This window comes from Gastrolobium bilobum, unplaced genomic scaffold (genome assembly GCF_033153095.1).
Source record: "Gastrolobium bilobum isolate Gb01-03AN ecotype WA unplaced genomic scaffold, APGP_CSIRO_Gbil_v1 utg25398, whole genome shotgun sequence".
NCBI lineage: Eukaryota > Viridiplantae > Streptophyta > Magnoliopsida > Fabales > Fabaceae > Gastrolobium > Gastrolobium bilobum.
Window position 1 is genome coordinate 358,616 of NW_026897820.1, and position 17,290 is coordinate 375,905.

At 31.6% G+C, this 17,290-nt stretch overlaps 2 protein-coding genes across 2 annotated transcripts; both read left to right on the forward strand.

The window, feature by feature from the left end:
- Positions 1-5,688: 5,688 nt before the first annotated feature.
- LOC133310626 (protein STRICTOSIDINE SYNTHASE-LIKE 10-like) lies at positions 5,689-8,806 on the forward strand. Its single transcript, XM_061511587.1, has 3 exons — positions 5,689-6,060; positions 7,245-7,508; positions 8,115-8,806. Exons 1-3 carry the CDS (start codon positions 5,777-5,779, stop codon positions 8,680-8,682), a joined length of 1,116 nt encoding a protein of 371 aa, XP_061367571.1. The 5' UTR covers positions 5,689-5,776; the 3' UTR covers positions 8,683-8,806.
- A 3,246-nt stretch (positions 8,807-12,052) lies between these two features.
- On the forward strand, positions 12,053-16,394 carry LOC133310638 (protein STRICTOSIDINE SYNTHASE-LIKE 2-like). Its single transcript, XM_061511601.1, has 3 exons — positions 12,053-12,393; positions 14,619-14,891; positions 15,395-16,394. Exons 1-3 carry the CDS (start codon positions 12,098-12,100, stop codon positions 15,978-15,980), a joined length of 1,155 nt encoding a protein of 384 aa, XP_061367585.1. The 5' UTR covers positions 12,053-12,097; the 3' UTR covers positions 15,981-16,394.
- Positions 16,395-17,290: the final 896 nt, after the last annotated feature.

A 17,290-nucleotide genomic window follows, 5' to 3' on the forward strand; every position in this document is an offset into this window, starting at 1 on the left:
AAAAATGCTTCAAAAACTCACATTTTCTCTTTAAATACAACGCGAGCAAAGTCGTGAAAAAGAATTCTGGAACGCGAAGAAAAAAAGGAATTTAGAGACGAAGACGAAGGAAAGCACGAGTAACATTGGAGCGGTGCAGAGGAGAATGAAGAAATCAAATTTGCATCACTGATATTCACCATTAATCAAGTTTTACCATGAACCCTATTTCTTTTCCAGTACCTATTAATTCTGTTTATATAATTATGCATAGCTAAATTCCTTTTAGTAGTTAGGAAGATACAGAACCATTGGGTTCTTAATTGATGTATGCCTTTCTTATGAATTACATTCTTGCTTTTAAATTATGCAATCAATCTGTTATTTATGATTACTTTTATTTATGACTTGATCACTCGTAGATAAACATATGAGTTGTGCATCACAATAGGGATGTTGGTGTACAGTGGCGGAGCCAGGAATTTTAATGAGAGAAGGCGAAATAAAAAATATTATATCATAAATAAAAGTATTTGAAATACAATACAAATCTAATATACAAAAATTAAAATAAATCTATTACAGAAATTAAGATTAATTCACTTGACTCTTACTCTACGTGTTTTCATATTGTTAAACTCATCTATAATTGAATCCGTACTAAAACTCAAAACAATTTCTTTTTCAATGTATGAAATCAAAGAATCTTCAAGAAATTGGTCTTCCATTCTATTTCGGAGCCTGGTCTTGATTATCTTTATAGCTGAGAAAGATCTTTCAGTAGTTGCTGTAGAAACTAGAAGAGTGAGTACAAGTCTAATCACTCTGTCAATAAGAGGGTAAATGATGGAATTTCTGGTTCTTGCTAGCCCTTGACGTAATTCAGATGTAGTTGATAAATTAATCATATCTGGATGTTTAGGAATATCAAGCTCAAAATGTTGTAAATCCATCTTCAAATGCAATTTTTCTTGTTCTGTGAAATCTCTAGAATAAAATTTATCAACAAGTTTGCAAATATCATCACTATTAAATGACTTGTACCTTTTCTTGGATCTAAAGCCATGCTCAAAGCAAGTAATTCAACAGTATTATCATTGAACCTGCTATTTAATTCTTGCAATTGATAATCAATTGTAGCACATAAGATGTTTACTCTATAAAACTTGTCAGTAGAAAAATCACCTTGTTCATTACGAGCACGACCTCTCCTTCCAATATTTGACAATGGATAATTTTGAAAGGATAATTTTGAAGCTTGCACTGAAATGGATAATTTTAAAGCTTGCACTGAAATGGACCAAGTTTAAGATAAGCACGACGAATTTCATCTTGTTGATTTATAGGATATTTCCATATTGGAGGACGTAGTGCATGATTTCTTTCCAATGAAGCAAGATCAACTTCTTTAGCTGCCTCTTTATTTTCAATTCTAGGAGACTTTGAAGAAAGAGTCTCAGTATTTGACAATTCAACATTAGGAATAGACGAGGGAAAAGACTCACTATTCTTTCTCTTAAAATAAGAATCAATAGTAGTACTTTTCTCCATAATACTCTAACCTACAAAGAGCATGAATTATTTCATGACCAGTATGATTTTAAAAATATTATTAATATTAAACCACTAAAAATTATATGCAATTAATTTATATGTTCATGGCAGTTAATGGATAAAATTAGAAACATTAAAATAATTTTCTATGTTCATAGGCAGTTAAATAATTTTCTACGAAAACACGCCTTATTAAATAATTGCTTTTCAAGTTTCAACACACCTATTTATGTCCTTTGGTTCTTCCTTCTTCGGTAATTCTTTTTTCTCTTTTTCTTAAAAGTAATAACCTTTGCATCTAGTGCCTGAGATGAAGGAAAAATAAGCACACATGAAAGCATATTGAGAATTAAACTTTACAGGTTATCAACTTATCAGTTAGCATACTATTAGAGGTTATGTTATAGTACATTAATTAAATTGAATTTTACCAAAAAAAAATTAATTAATTAAATTGAGAATTACAATATAAAAAAGGAATATTTGCCATGTAGATGAATTTGATAATCGCAATGGAGTTTCAAGAGGAAGTTTAAGCAACCAATTAAGTAACCTTACCATATTCCATCACAAGCTATTACAAGAAACTCCTCATCATGATTGATTGCAAAGCTCAATCTGTTGGAAAGAATATATATAAATAATAAATTTATATTTGAGAAAAGAAATTAAAGAACCCTACGAAGGAAAGAACTGAAGAAGTATAAATGTATAACTTTATAAGAATACAAATAACACAAGCAGTCAAGCACAAAAAAAAGAACATTCCATAAATATGAACTTGTTTACAGGTATATAATGCACAAAATATTACAAATACTTGGAACAATGGAACTGGTTAAGGAAAAATAAAAACTTGAGACAACAACTATTAAAATTTCAATATAATGATAAAATCTGACACTTTGCTTTACATTGAGAATTTATAACAAAAAGAAATTTCCTTTACCAATTGCTTTAGCCAAGTTCAAACTTCAATTGATGGATTTGGATAAAACCACCAGCTTTTATAACATTAAAACCTTCTTCTGGTTTCAAGATTGTTGCACCTTCAATTGTTATGTTATTTTATATTTCAACTTGAAGAAGAAGAGGGTTGGTTTGGTGATAATATGGGTGAAAGAGGACTTGCTAGATTTGATTAAATATTATAAAAGTGTGTCCAAAAGTTTTACTCATTCCATATCAGGTTAAAACTCATGGGTAAAATCAAATTTTGCTTAAAGGTTACTATTCCATGCCGTCAAGGCATCAATTCATGGGTTTTGTCAGTAAATCATATTTAGATGTCAAAAGTTATACACTCAGATATGTTTCATTCACACACGCTTTCCATTTTAAAATAACAATTAGTTGATTACTAGAATTTGTATGATCTAGGTATAGACTTATAAATTCTATAATCATAGGTTCTTGCGTTAATGCTTATTTTATGAAAAAGTACTAAGGGATTAGGCTTTGGTTTAGAATAAAGGATTGGATTACCAAGGGATTAAGATTTAATCAATTATAGAAAGAACGGTTAATAATTTGATCATGAATGTAATCGTAAGAATAGACAAAACTCATTAAGAAACCATTGGGAAAGTTGAATCCTAGCTACACCTCTTTATTAAAACTTAAAACCAATTTCTAGATTTATTAATTCTGAATTTATTTTCTAAAATATTAAAAACCAAAAATAATTTTATAAATTCAGTTTTTAATTTAATTACAATATTCTCAAGAAACCATTTTATGATTGACCCAACTTTAGTTAAATAGATAAATTATTGCTTGGTTATCAATTAGTCCTTGTGGAATCGACAACTTTTCTTATCACTTTATTACTTGTACGACTGGTGCACTTGCCGAGTTCGCAACAAGTTTTTGGCGCCGTTGCCGGGGACTGATTTAATCAACAATAATTTTATTTATCAAATTATAGAGTGGATCATTTTATTTTATTGTCATTTATTTTTCTTTGATAGTTTAATATTTTTATTTAGTTTATTTAGTTTTGTTATTTTATTTTATCTTAGTTTAAATTGTTTACTTTAATTTTAAATTTTAAATTTTCTGTTAGTTAGAGGTTTCCGTCAGTTGGGTCCACTGAGCCTTAGTTTTCTGGTTTATGCATCTGCGAGGCACTGTTAACCCCAGTGACCTACAGTACGAATCAGAGTTAGGACGACTAGAAAGAACCAATAGGAAGCGTTTGACCGCGAAGAAGACATAAGACGCATCGAGCTCCAATTCTGCAAAAGAACTAATCATGACCGAGGATAACCAGAACGCACCAGAGGAATTAATGAATCATTTTCTAAACCCTAATTTCTCGCATTCGACTGCGAGTATTAGAAGACCTAAAATCCCAGCAAATAATTTCGAAATAAAAGCTTCCTTCCTGATTTTAATTCAAAGTAATCTATTCGAAGGAGACCCGATCGAAGACCCAAACCGCCACATCACTAAATTCTTACAATTGTGTAGTCTCATTAAAGCTAATAGGGTTCCTCTTGAAGAAATTCGATTGATGCTTTTTCCTTTTTCTTTAAAAGGGAGAGCACTTAATTGGCTGGAATTGCAATATGCTAATAGCATTTCCACGTGGGAAGAATTGGTTGAGAAATTCCAAAAGAAGTTTTTCCCACTATCCAGATTCTCTGAGTTGAAAGAACAGATTGACAACTTCAAGCAACTCGAAGGCGAATCCCTGTGTGTGGGATGAGGGAGATTTAAAGAACTAATCAGGAGATGTCCACAATATATTTTATCGAATGGCGAGAAGGTCCGAATCTTTTACAAAGGGGTTACGTCAACATATAGAATACTCCTTAATGCCGCATCTGGAGGTAGTATCGAAGAAATTACTCCAAATAGAGCTATTGAGTTAATTGAAAAGATGGCATCTGAACTTTTATTATGCAATAGGAGAAATTTTTCTCATGCTATAAACATATTTTATATGAGACCGACATCTATTAAAAAAATAAAAAAAATTACACAAAATCAAAAAGTTAGGAGAAAATAATTCTCTTATAATATGAGAAAATATTTTCCCAACCCTTTATGGGCATAATTATTCAGGGACCTCAACCTTTGAAGTTTGAACACCCACTTGAGCTACAGATCAGGGGCTTAATATCAATGGTATTAATATAACTTTTTGATCTATTGTGCATCCATTTATTCAATTATTACTTCCCTTTCACCAGTAAATGGTTCCAGCATTTCACGAAAGGTAATACAGTAAAAAACTAAAAACAAAACTTTATATGCTCGTCATCTTAACCCCAAAATTATAAGTTAACTATGATAAGTTTTATGTGTTCCCCCATTTAGCTTACACGTTTTTACTTTTTTAATCTTGAAAATGTAAGAGGAATTAGTAGCTCAAGAATATTTGTGAGGATATCTTGGTTAACATAAATAAATAAATAAATAAATATATATATATATATATATATATATATATATATATATATATATATATATATATACGGAAAATTATTTCTCCTTTAACATAAGAATTATTTTCTCATATTAGTGGGAGATCATTTTGCGTGTAATATTTTTTTTATTTTTTATTTTTTGTTTATGGTAGGACCCATTTAAATTATGTATGTGTAGGAATTTTTCTAACCTCATACCTCATGTTAAATGAGAAATGTAAAGCCGATGTATATAACTAACAACCTATTTGATCGAAGGACCAAATCATTGAAACCAACCCATTTTGATAGAAAACAATAAAGAGACCAAAGAATATACAAATACTATCAATCACGATCCATGTTCCTCTCACAATCATACAAGAACAGTTTCTCCAGTGTCCCATAAATCTTCACTCATCATTTCTTCCACTACACAACCAAACATATATAGCGAAAACAAGCCTGCTGTGTGTAAACCATATTTGGGCCCAAGCCATGATAGCCAACAAGGGCTTTTCATGTCCAATGGGCTTTATCATGGGCCTTAATGCATTTCCTAAAAGATAACCTAATTAATTTAAGGCTGGACTTTCCAGGTACAATGCATGGCGATGACAGCAAGAACCAAACGTCGTCAGATTAGTGGACACGAGGAAAAAAAAAAGCAAACGAAGGAAATGACGTGATTGGTCATTGGACACTTGTTTCAAAGTGAACGACAATAATCAGAACACAACACAACAGAACAGAACAGAACAGAACAGAAACTCTCTCATTTATTCATTGACTTCTACTTCCACATTTTCCACTGTAGCCAGTAGCTAGCTATGAACTCGAGGGTCATTGTTGTTGCAACTGTGCTTGCACTCTTCGCCATCTCCTTCTCCTTGTTCAACCCACAAAGCCTGTTTGCGCCACCTCCTGTTCCTGGATCCAAGGACATCCTTCCCTCTGCTCGGATACTCAATGTCACCGGAGCCGTTGGACCGGAGAGTCTTGTTTTCGACCGTGACGGTGAAGGTCCGTACACCGGCGTCGCCGATGGTCGGATTCTGAAGTGGGAAGGGGAGGAACGAGGTTGGACTGAATTTGCTGTTACCAGTTCCAATAGGTAAACGCATAGCTACTACTACTACTACTACTTCTACTCTTACTACCCCTTTGGTGTTTTCACTTTTTTATCATCATTTTTTGGGCTCTATATTATTGGATTAGTGAGACTTTAATTGGGTCAGTAGCTTTTAGGATATTTATTGATTTTTGAGGATGAAAATTTCGATTTTTCTGTTTTGACAGTAGAATAAAGTGAAAGGTTACGTTTTCCAATTTGAAAAATAGCTTCTTTACAAATATATGTAAGGATAAGAGTGGGTGTAAAGATTGCTGGTTTAAGGGGGAGTGTTAATTTTGTTTGTTTGTTTGTGGCAATAGAGTGTGGAATTTGGTGACGTCCTTTAATTAATGCATCAAAAGTGGGTTTTAGAACACATTAGAAGATTAGATTGCCACGTACGTATGTTGTAAGACACTGTAGAGATATATGATAGCTGCCACATTTTTGTCATGCTAGAAACAAGAGTCATGACTCATGAGTCATGACCAATGTTTTGTGATAATTCCCTTGAAGATAGGGCATTCACAGTGTTAATTGTTATGGACTATTTAACTAAGAATATGGAGTTTATGAAGTAAGAAGCACACCGTGTTGTAGCAACAACATGATTTTTCCAACTAATTTGAACCAGAAGAGGCATCGAGAGTAGGTTTCTTCTTTAGGCAGCATTATTTCATAGAGAATAGGATAAGGTCTTATTCTACAAGACAGTAAGGAAAGTAAAAAACAAAAATACAAAAAAGTAAGCGTATGCATTTTTTGTCTTTAGTTCCAAGTGGCCACAGCATTGTTTGAGCAAGCAAGCTTGCATACCTAATTCCCTGCCTGTATATGCTTGCAAATTGTGCGCCAATGATTGTGCCCGTTAGGCTTCTGTTGAAATGATAATAAACAATTTTACTTTTTTTTTTCCCTTTAAATTTTTGTTTAAATGGGAATTTTTAGTCAGAGGAGGTGTGCAGCATAAGCATGTTCTGATATCTGTTAGAGAGATATAAAATAATTAATTTAGCCTCACTCAACGCCTTTAGGTTTTGGGTTGAAGTTAAATTAATTATTTTATACCTCTTTAACAATAACTTTGTTTAAATGTCATGACATTGGATCTAATGACTTGTAGGTTTTAGGATAACTTTACTTTTTCTTATGAATTTAATGAGTTTAGTTGCATGATTTTCAAGGACGGAATGTGTACGTCCATTTGCACCAGAGTTGGAGCATGTTTGCGGGAGGCCATTGGGACTAAGATTTGATAAGAAAAGTGGAGATCTTTACATTGCTGATGCCTACCTAGGCCTAAAATCAGTTGGACCTACAGGGGGTTTGGCCACCCAGTTGGTAACAGAAGCTGAAGGTGAGCCTTTGCACTTCACCAATGACATGGACATCAGTGAAGATGAAGATGTGATTTACTTCACCGATTCAAGCACAATCTTCCAGAGAAGGTAAGTTCAGCACAAACGCATACCTTCCTTTTAAGTTTTTCTGCATTTTGATAACTAATAGTCCTTATGGTGTTACATTGTCACTTCAGTGTTTTTCAATGAAATTTGAAAAATAATACTTGCACATTAATTACCACTCTTCATGAAACCCCGACTTACTAGGGTAGGTGAGAAAAATCTTTGTACACAATCCTACTTTTACCCTTGTATTTTTGCAAAAAAACTTGTTCCATTTATTCAAACCCGCGACCTCTCAATTATAAGAAGCAGCTCTATCATTGCTCCAGGCTCGCCCTCTCAATTCTTGCACATTAGTTCAAATATTGCCCTCCTAGGATCCTGGTTTTGGAATGTGAAACCTTGTAGTAGGGAGGGAAATTTTCTTACAGAGTATGAATCACTTGTTCAAGTCAAATCAAATCAAAATTGTATGATTGAAGGTTGAAGAAAATAACAATCAGAAAATTTGTGTTTTTCTCTCAAACCTTTGTAGATAATGTTTGCTGTTCTAATATCCAGCATGATAATATAAGTACTAATAGAAAAGTAGAAAACTTCTATTTGCAGAGAATTTAGAGTCTAAATGTTGGCCACTTTTGTTTGCAGGCAATTTATGCTTATACTTCTTAGTGGAGACAAGACCGGCCGGTTAATGAAATATGATAAGTCAACAAAAGAAGTGACAGTTTTATTACGCGGCCTTGCTTTTCCCAATGGTGTTGCTTTAAGCAAAGATGGCTCATTTGTTGTGGTAGCTGAAACCACTACTTGCAGGATCCTGAGGCTTTGGCTTCATGGACCTAATGCTGGTCAAGTTGATACTTTTGCTGTGCTGCCAGGTTTTCCAGACAATGTAAGAAGAAATTCTGAAGGGCACTTCTGGGTAGCTTTGCATGCAAAAGGTAGTCCTTTTTCGAAGTGGGTTTCTTCCAATTCATGGGCTGGGAAGGCATTGCTAAAGCTTGCATTTAACTTCAAACAATTACACTCATCATTTGCTGGGGGGAAGCCTCATGCTACTGCTATAAAGCTTAGTGATAAAGGAGAGATTTTAGAAGTCTTGGAAGATTGTGAAGGGAAGATCTTAAAGTTCATCAGCGAAGTGGAAGAGAAAGATGGGAAGCTTTGGATTGCATCAGTGTTGATGCCATTTATTGGCATCTATGATTTATGAGAGTGCATCATAGATAAGATGCCATTTGAATTAACTTTTAAAATAAAGATAAGATGTAGTTGTTTATGCAGATTGTGTAGTATTATCAATTACTTTTGAGTTATTGATGAGGCTAGTTTTTACATGGAAGTTGTGCACAAAACAGTTCTTCAGAATTGTTTGTTTACCCCTACTAAAAAGGTGCACATTATTGAATTAAAAGAGGAACAAAACAACATTTGACTAGGAAATTAATTAGTTTAGAGTACATATATAATATATATCTTGTACATTGACATTTTTTTTTCATTGAATTCAATAATCTCCATTTTTGAGTTTCATCCTTCGTCTAAGCATCAATATACCCTTCTCATTGAGACTACGGTTAGGAACAACACTTGAAACAGAATATGGTTTTGTATTAAGATCTTATGAGCAATTCCATGCGGAATATATGAAGCATGGCAGTGTTATAGGCTTTGGGTGGGGTCAGGTGGTGGTTGAAGGAGAAAGAAAGTTAAGGCTTGAGAGAGCCCACAAACATGGCTGGGAATTGGGATCACCAAAACGGGTTCTGAGGTTTGCCCCAAAAACGATAGAAATTTGAGTAATTCATTCTACTTTTCCCTAAACATTTCATTGATTACAAATACCTTATCTAGTTAACATATTACACAAAATTCTAAATTTTATTATAAATTTACACAAAATACAAAAAAGGGATTGAAAAATTATTCGTTTGTAGATAATTTCTGACAAATGATGCTTATACCCTATTTTAAGTAAGAAGAATGTATTATTTTAGCGTAATGATGCTTTCACTCTTAAATATTTAACCCACCAAATAAACATTGAATTTAACTGCATTAAATGAATTTTTTTATGTTAGATTAAATAGCAATAATAAAAAAGACATTTAATCCCGAAATATACAGTAGTCGATGGCTCAGCTAACAAATCTGTTTTGCCCAATAGTATTTTGAAATTAATTGTATCACTTTTTAATTAACATAATAAATTTTTGTATAAACGTTCATGATAAAGGAAATATTTGTGATCACTATAACATAACTCATCATAATCCCCAGATTGTAGTTTAAAAAAAGAAAATTAGAAAGTAAGAGTATGAGGAAATGAGAAGCACAGGGGTAACACTTTCCTTAAGTGCAACTTTTTTTTTTCCTGGTGAGAGTAACTCATTTAGATAAAATATGTTTGTAAATTTGCGGCAAGGGTTTAACATTTTTTTGTGAAGCAATCCTCTTTATTTTTCCTTTTCCGTTCCTTAGGTCAAAGATCAAGTAGGGCCTACTTTCTTGAAAAAGCAAAATGCGACTTTTCTTTCTTCTTTCTTCAACTTTGAGGGAAATTTTTTTTGAAATGACGCTCTGCTTCCTTTTCTAGTATGTCTTTGTGATACAATGAGAAATGGACACTTTTTTAACTAAAAAATTTCATATATTAGGGTAAAAAATAAAACATGAAGTGGGTTTTTTTTTTTTAAATTTATTTGTAATATAAAATTTATTTATTAAAAAATTTCTAGAAAATAAGACAATATCAAAACACTTTTTTTAAAACGTACACCCTTAAATGATAGTTTAAAATTCGATCTTTTGAAAAAAATTTAATTTTTATCTCATTAAAATAATAAATATTTGTATTAATTTTGAGAATAATATTTTGAAAATGTTCTATAGACAATATTTTAAACCATTAATTTTTTGCGAAAAGTGTTTGTCATTTTTAATGACATAAAGTTATGTCATCTTAAGAGAAAGATAAACACAAAATAAATTTTTTTATTTAAAAATTAAATTAAAAAAACCGCCAATTTTCTCTCTTCCATAATTTTCATTTTTTGTGCCTATCTCTCTTTTAAAATAACATAACTTATGTTATTTAAAATGACAAACACCAAACCCATTTTTTTTTCATGTTAAAATGTATCCCATACTTTAAAATATATTTATCCTAATTTCTATTAAATACTTTATTCAAAGCCTCTTCTGACGTATCAGTGTCCATTTCTGCATGATTTAAAAACAAAATCAAAACATATGAGTACTGGAAGTATAAAAAATGAATTATATTCAACAGTGATCCATCGAATTACGTCTGGAGAGTAGAGAGTGATGTGCCTAGTCATTGTAATTGTATTTCTCAATTTTTGTGGTTCATGCTTTAAGCACTTATTAGATAACTGGCAAAAATCTAGGATATGATTGTTAACCCAACTAAGTAATTAATTTAAAAATAATCCCATTACATTACTCATTTAAATATTTTTATCACTAAATTAGTTATGAAAAAGGTTAGTGTCGTATCCAAAAAAAAAAATTCACTAAATTAATCTCTCAAAGCTCTAAAACGTCACGATATTTATATTTAGAGGTAATATAAAAATAAATTCATAATTATTTAAATTTTTAAAGGTCTAACTTTGTAACCGTTTTTTAAAAGAAAGAAAACATTTAGTAGTTGAGACTTTAGAGACTAATTTGATAACAATTTCTTTTTAAAAAATAAACATAATAACATTTTTAATATTGAATAATTGAACAGTTAAATGTTTCTAGTTCTACAATATCAATATTTGGAAATACGCTATACATACCCTTCAATCCTTCGTTCCAATTGTAGGCGAAGTATTAATTAGTGTTAGTTATATATAACTCTCATCAAACATTAATGCTATAACAGCATCAACTGCACTCCAACATTATTAATCAGTTTAACTACAAACTAAATTCAAGAATTTATCCATTGATTATAAACATCAATTATAAGATTCAGATCCTCTCGGATGATAAAATGGTCTTGTTATTTGATCACAATCACTCATTTAACAATTATATAATTTCCTCTCTCCCCTTTATTTTATCACCAATGAATGAATGATTTGTGATCAAATAACATGATCAGATAATCACTTTTCCACCCGAGAATATCCAAATCCATCAATTATACATCGAATTAATTCAACCATTAAATGATATACTAAGAGTAAATACCTTTTTTGGTCCTTATCAAATTTCACGATGCATGTTTTAGTCCCTAGCAAATAAAAAGGCCCATCGTGGTCTCTAAAAAATTCAAAATGGACCCGTCTAGTTGAAATCGTGGTCCCTCACAAATTTAAAAAAGACCCATATTAGTCCCTAAAATGACTAAAATAGGTCTATTTTGAATTTCTTAGGAACTACGATGGGCTTTTTTATTTGCTAGAGACTGAAGCGTGCATCGTAAAATTTGATGAGGAGCAAAAAAAAGTATTTACTCATATATTAATTATTTGTCCTTGAAATTATCGAAAAGGTTTGACTGCACAAGAATAAATATTAGTATAGTAGGCAAAGAACAAAACAAAACACTTAGGTGCATAAGTACAGAAATTCTCTTCACTCTTCGTTTTTCTCTCACCCTCTCTTCAAGGATGAGGTCAGTGCTGCACTACACGGCGGCCGTCGCGGCGGTTATTGTGACTGCTTGGTTTGCGTACAACAGCGACGGCGTTGGGCCATCCGAGGATTCTGCTGAAACATCCTTCGGCGTTGCAAAGGTTTGGCATTACGAGGCTGTTCCAATTGAGAACGGCGCCGTTGGACCAGAGAGCTTCGCCTTCGATCCCGCCGGCGAAGGCCCTTACACCGGCGTCTCCGATGGAAGAATCATCAAATGGAACCGCCTTCAGAATCGTTGGCTGAACTTTGCTGTCACTTCTTCACGCGGGTTCTACCTCACTCTCTCTATAATGTTTTTGTATATACATGCACATGTTTTTCTTTATATAAAATGAATATATAATTGTACTAAAAAAAATGAATATATAAAACATGCCTCTTACAAACTCTTTTCCATCTTCATAAAATGAAACGGATTAATTAAAGAAAATAAAGCATATATGTTGTTGTATTCATATCATTGCTTCATTCTTAATTCTTCTAAGAAATGTGTTATATTAAACCTTAGGCTCAGTTTAGTACACCATGATGATGGATAATTTATGAAAAATTACTTCCTGAGTCTCTGTATAAGTGTTTGTTTGTGGACAAAAAATCTATTAATGGTACTTGTTAAAATAATGAAAGTAAAGATTTTTTTTAAATTAAGTGTTTTTATATTATAATTTTTAAAAATATTTAATATTCATTTTTAAATAATTAAAACATTTAATAAATAATATTAAATAATTTTTAATCCGTGCTTCCAAACACTCATTTTCAAATATAATATTCTCATAAAGACTAGATATAGAACATGTTTGGATCCTCTTATTTTTAAACTAGAAACTACTTATAAGTTAAAACAAAAAAAAAAGCTAAAAAGAAGAAGCTAAAAGCTGTTTGGAAATTACATAAAAATTTTAGCTTAAAAATTACTTAAAAACACATATTTCAAGAAAATTATCTCTCTCTATCTTTATCACTCTTCATTTTTAAAAAAAGCACACAATTCAAGAAAAACAGATAAGAGCTTAAAAAAAAGCTCCTCACAAGAGCTTTTAGTTTTCATCTTTTTTCTTTATTATAAAGAAAAGAGATTTTCATTTGGCCTAACTTATGCTTATAAGTAGCTTCTAGCTTAAAAAAGAGAGGATCCAAACAGGAACATTGAGAATGGTTACTTGTTAATTTAGGCATCATGATCCTGTATAATTATTTTAGAGAGAAGTGTTTGTGATGTTAAATGATATAAAAGGGGAGAATGGAGGAGAGAGAATGTAAAAATATGTCAAAATAATGTAATTTCATTAAAAATGACATAATTTTATTACGTTTAAAATGACAAATATTTTTTTCCATTATTCCATGCCTAAACAAATTTTCGACAGCTAAAATGTCTCATTTTATAATGAAGTATAAGTTGTAAATTTTTTAAAACACATGTGATTTCTATATCTATTGCAGAAATTATTTTCTATCACTGATAATACAACAATGGTGAGGTCCATTATATTTATTTTTTTCTCTTTCTTTATTAATTTCTCTCTCCCTCTTTTTTATGTGTGGCAGAGAAAATGATTTCTATAATAAATACAAAAATCATTTCCCCTTTCTTATTTGCTGGTGATCCATTTATGTACGTATGAGTTTTAGTGCAACTAATTCCCCCCTCTTTTTAATAGTAAGAACTGATTAAAGAGTGATGTGAAATTGTTGGCTAATTTGACTGACGTGTGGGCAATGGGAGAAGGTGGAAATTGAGAAAAGTGAAGGGTTGCAAGCAATTAGATAACTTTAAGGTTTAGAAGAAAAAATGGCATGGTTGTTTGTTTGTGCATCATATACAAAGTTGTTAAAATATGTTATGACTCACTAATCGATCTGTTACATAATATGAAAATTTGTGTTCGGGTTAATTCATAAAAGATTTCATATCACATTTGTGTTTGAGAAAATATAATTTACAAAAATTTCATATCATATCGTATGTCATATCGGGTCAATAAGAATTTTTTTTTTTTTTTTTTTTTTTTTTTGATAAAAACACCATACAAATGAATTTTCGTGTTAGTGCATTTATTCTTGGGCTAATATGGTACTGTAACTGTTTGTCTTTAGGGCCATACTAAGCATTTTTGCCAAATCTAGACGTACTTCACCAACCGAATATCTCATTATGGTGGAAAGTTGATGTGATTGTTTTGGTTAATATGGTTCTATTTGTTTTTAGCCCATGCCTATGCCATCCACAATTCCACATACACCTAAGCATTTTTGCCAAATATATCTTTACACGCTACCAACCGCATAGAGAAATATTTATCTTTTTAAATAATATAATTTGTGTCATTTAATTTTTATAAAAAAATAAGATCCACGTTTTTTTTATCGACACTTTCTCATAATTTATCTTTTTTTTTCACTTCAAATAACACAATTTTATATCTTTTAAAATAACATATACTTTTTCCATCTCAATATGGTACAATGTTGACGGGGTTGTTGTGGCAGAGATGATGAGTGTGGAGGACCATATGTTGAACATCCCAAGACAGAACACATTTGTGGGCGTCCACTTGGATTGTGTTTCAGCATACCATCTGGTGACCTCTACGTTGCTGATGCTTACAAGGGCCTAGTTGTTGTTGGCCCCAATGGTGGCACTGCTAGAAACGTAGTATCAAAGGTAGAAGGTGAACCCTTGGTGTTCAGTAACAGTGTTGACATTGATCAAAGAACTGGAGCAGTGTACTTCACCAGCAGCAGTTCAAAATATGAGAGGAGGTAACTCACAACACTCACTTATTCTTAGCTTCTCTCATAATCTTCAGTCCCTACTTGAGCCCCAAGTATCCCTCACCATACATCATTCTCTAAAATTAAATTACAGTTGATGTCTTATGACCCATGCGTAAATAATTTTATACTATAACTTTTAATACAACCTCTCATTAAGAGCTTTTAGGATTAAAGCCAACAAAATGCATGAACCCATTATATCAAGAGCCATTTTTATGAATTAAAATATGTTTAAAGTTTCTTAAGTCATAAGAAATAAAATTATTCTTCCACATATATAAAAATATATGAAGTCCAATAGACCTACCATAATTGGGTAGTGATTTTTTCAAATAAGGACCTCCAATAAAAAGGGACCTAAAACAATTGATGCCTCTATCTTTATCTGATTTTTCATTCTTTTGGTCTTTACAGTTACATGAACATTAAGATTGATGTAATTAATTCCCCTTTTAAGATTTGATTATATCTGTAGCATGCAAATGCAGGAATTACGTATCTCTCATCCTAAGCAGAGATAAAACAGGGAAGCTAATGAAATATGTACCACAAAAGGAACAAGTTAGCGTTCTTCTAAACAATCTTTCATTTGCAAATGGGGTAGCACTAAGCAAAGATGGTGACTATATTCTAATTGTAGAGACCACCAATTGCAGAGTACTAAGATATTGGCTAGAAACGCCTAAAGCTGGAACCTTGGAAGTCTTTGCAGATCTACCAGGTTTCCCAGACAACATCAAACGGAGTCCAAGAGGGGGATTTTGGGTGGGAATTTACTCAAGAAGAGAAAAACTTATCCAATGGATTCTATCATATCCCTGGATTGGAAAAACTGTGGTTAGGCTTCCTTTGGACATCACAAAAGCTTATTCATATTTGGCTAAACTGAAAGGAAGTACTGGATTGGCTATTAGGCTAAGTGAACAAGGTGATGTGTTGGAAATTGTTGAAGACAGTAGTGGTACTAGAGGGAGGTCTATTAGTGAAGTTGAGGAAAGAGATGGGGTATTATGGGTGGGATCCGTAGATGCACCCTTTGCTGCTAAGTGTAGTATTCTTGTAGCACAAGGATAAAGCAAAAGGATGTAAGATGTTTTTTTAGTGATTGTCTACATGATAGTATAAGGAAAAGGGATATGGGCTATGTTACCAAAAAAGAAGAAGGATATGGGCTATGGGCTATGGCTGTCCTAGTATGTGGAATTAAAGATATTCTTGCATAGTTGTGAAGGAAAATTCGCATGTTGTGAAATTAAATGCACATGCAGGGCACTCTCAAGTCTTCTAATTGCGAATGGAAGTTTTAAAGAAGCCTCTCAGACTTACAAAATAAGTGATTCAACTCTCAAGTGATCAAGACCAATAATAAAAAAAAAAACACTACTCTAGTGGTGAAGAGTTTGGATATGTTGTATTAAGTTATATGTTTAATTTCTACTTGTATAAAAAAAGAAAAAGAAAATTCTAAGTAATTAAGGCTAGATATAGTGAAGGTATCTAATATATATATATATATATATATATATATATATATATATATATATATATATAAAGTTTGGAGTGAGAGGAAATTTCTATCCTTTAAAGTTAAAGCAAATTAACGAAAAATTATAATGTCATGAGCTAAGTTCACAGCCCTCTTGGTATATTGTTTTGTGTATCTAAACAAATGTGTGTAATCCCATAAAAGCGTGATTGGAAAACCCTATTTGTTGATACGAGGACTTGGTTAATGATGTGATCTGTACTTTTTTCCAAAAATTATCTAAAAAGTTGAGGGTTTGCCTTAACTTCGTCGCCGTCTAACTTTACCTAAACTCTTTTTGCACTAAAAAAAAGTATGTATTATTTGTGGGATTTTTGCTAAGTTTTGCACTCCATTTATGTAAACGGATTTTGTGCATGACAATTTGTTCGACTCGTAACATATGTGGGTTTAAAATTAACCATTTTGTTATAAAAAAAAAATAAAAAAATTAATCATTTAGTGTCTGTTTGGATCCTTTTATTTGTAGCTTCTTTTTTTTTTATAAACAGAAGTTAGGTCAAATAGGTTTTAGAAAAAAAAATTATAATGAAATTTTTTTTATATATAAAAAATGCTCTTTTTTATAATGAAGAATAAAATCCAAAAGCCAAAAGCTTCTAGGAGGAGTTTTTTTTAAGTTCTTATCAACTTTTATTGAATTGTGTGCTTTTTTTAAAATAAAGAGCCATATATATATATATATATATATATAGAGAGAGAGAGACTTTTCTTGAAATATGTACTTTTAAGCTAAATTTTTTATGTAATCACCAAATATCTTTTATCTTTTTTTAAGCTCTTTTTTTAGTTTTAATTTAAAAATAATTTTTAACTTAAAAAAGAAAGGATCCAAACA

What these genes read in the sequence shown, in the direction of transcription:
- LOC133310626 (XM_061511587.1), top strand. Translation starts at nt 5,777, where the DNA reads ATGAACTCGAGGGTCATTGTTGTTGCAACTGTGCTTGCACTCTTCGCC. An exon ending in GCTGTTACCAGTTCCAATAG is followed by an intron (nt 6,061 to 7,244) that starts GTAAACGCATAG and finishes ATGATTTTCAAG; the next exon opens with GACGGAATGTGTACGTCCAT. An exon ending in AGCACAATCTTCCAGAGAAG is followed by an intron (nt 7,509 to 8,114) that starts GTAAGTTCAGCA and finishes TTTTGTTTGCAG; the next exon opens with GCAATTTATGCTTATACTTC.
- LOC133310638 (XM_061511601.1), top strand. Translation starts at nt 12,098, where the DNA reads ATGAGGTCAGTGCTGCACTACACGGCGGCCGTCGCGGCGGTTATTGTG. An exon ending in GCTGTCACTTCTTCACGCGG is followed by an intron (nt 12,394 to 14,618) that starts GTTCTACCTCAC and finishes TTGTTGTGGCAG; the next exon opens with AGATGATGAGTGTGGAGGAC. An exon ending in AGTTCAAAATATGAGAGGAG is followed by an intron (nt 14,892 to 15,394) that starts GTAACTCACAAC and finishes ATGCAAATGCAG; the next exon opens with GAATTACGTATCTCTCATCC.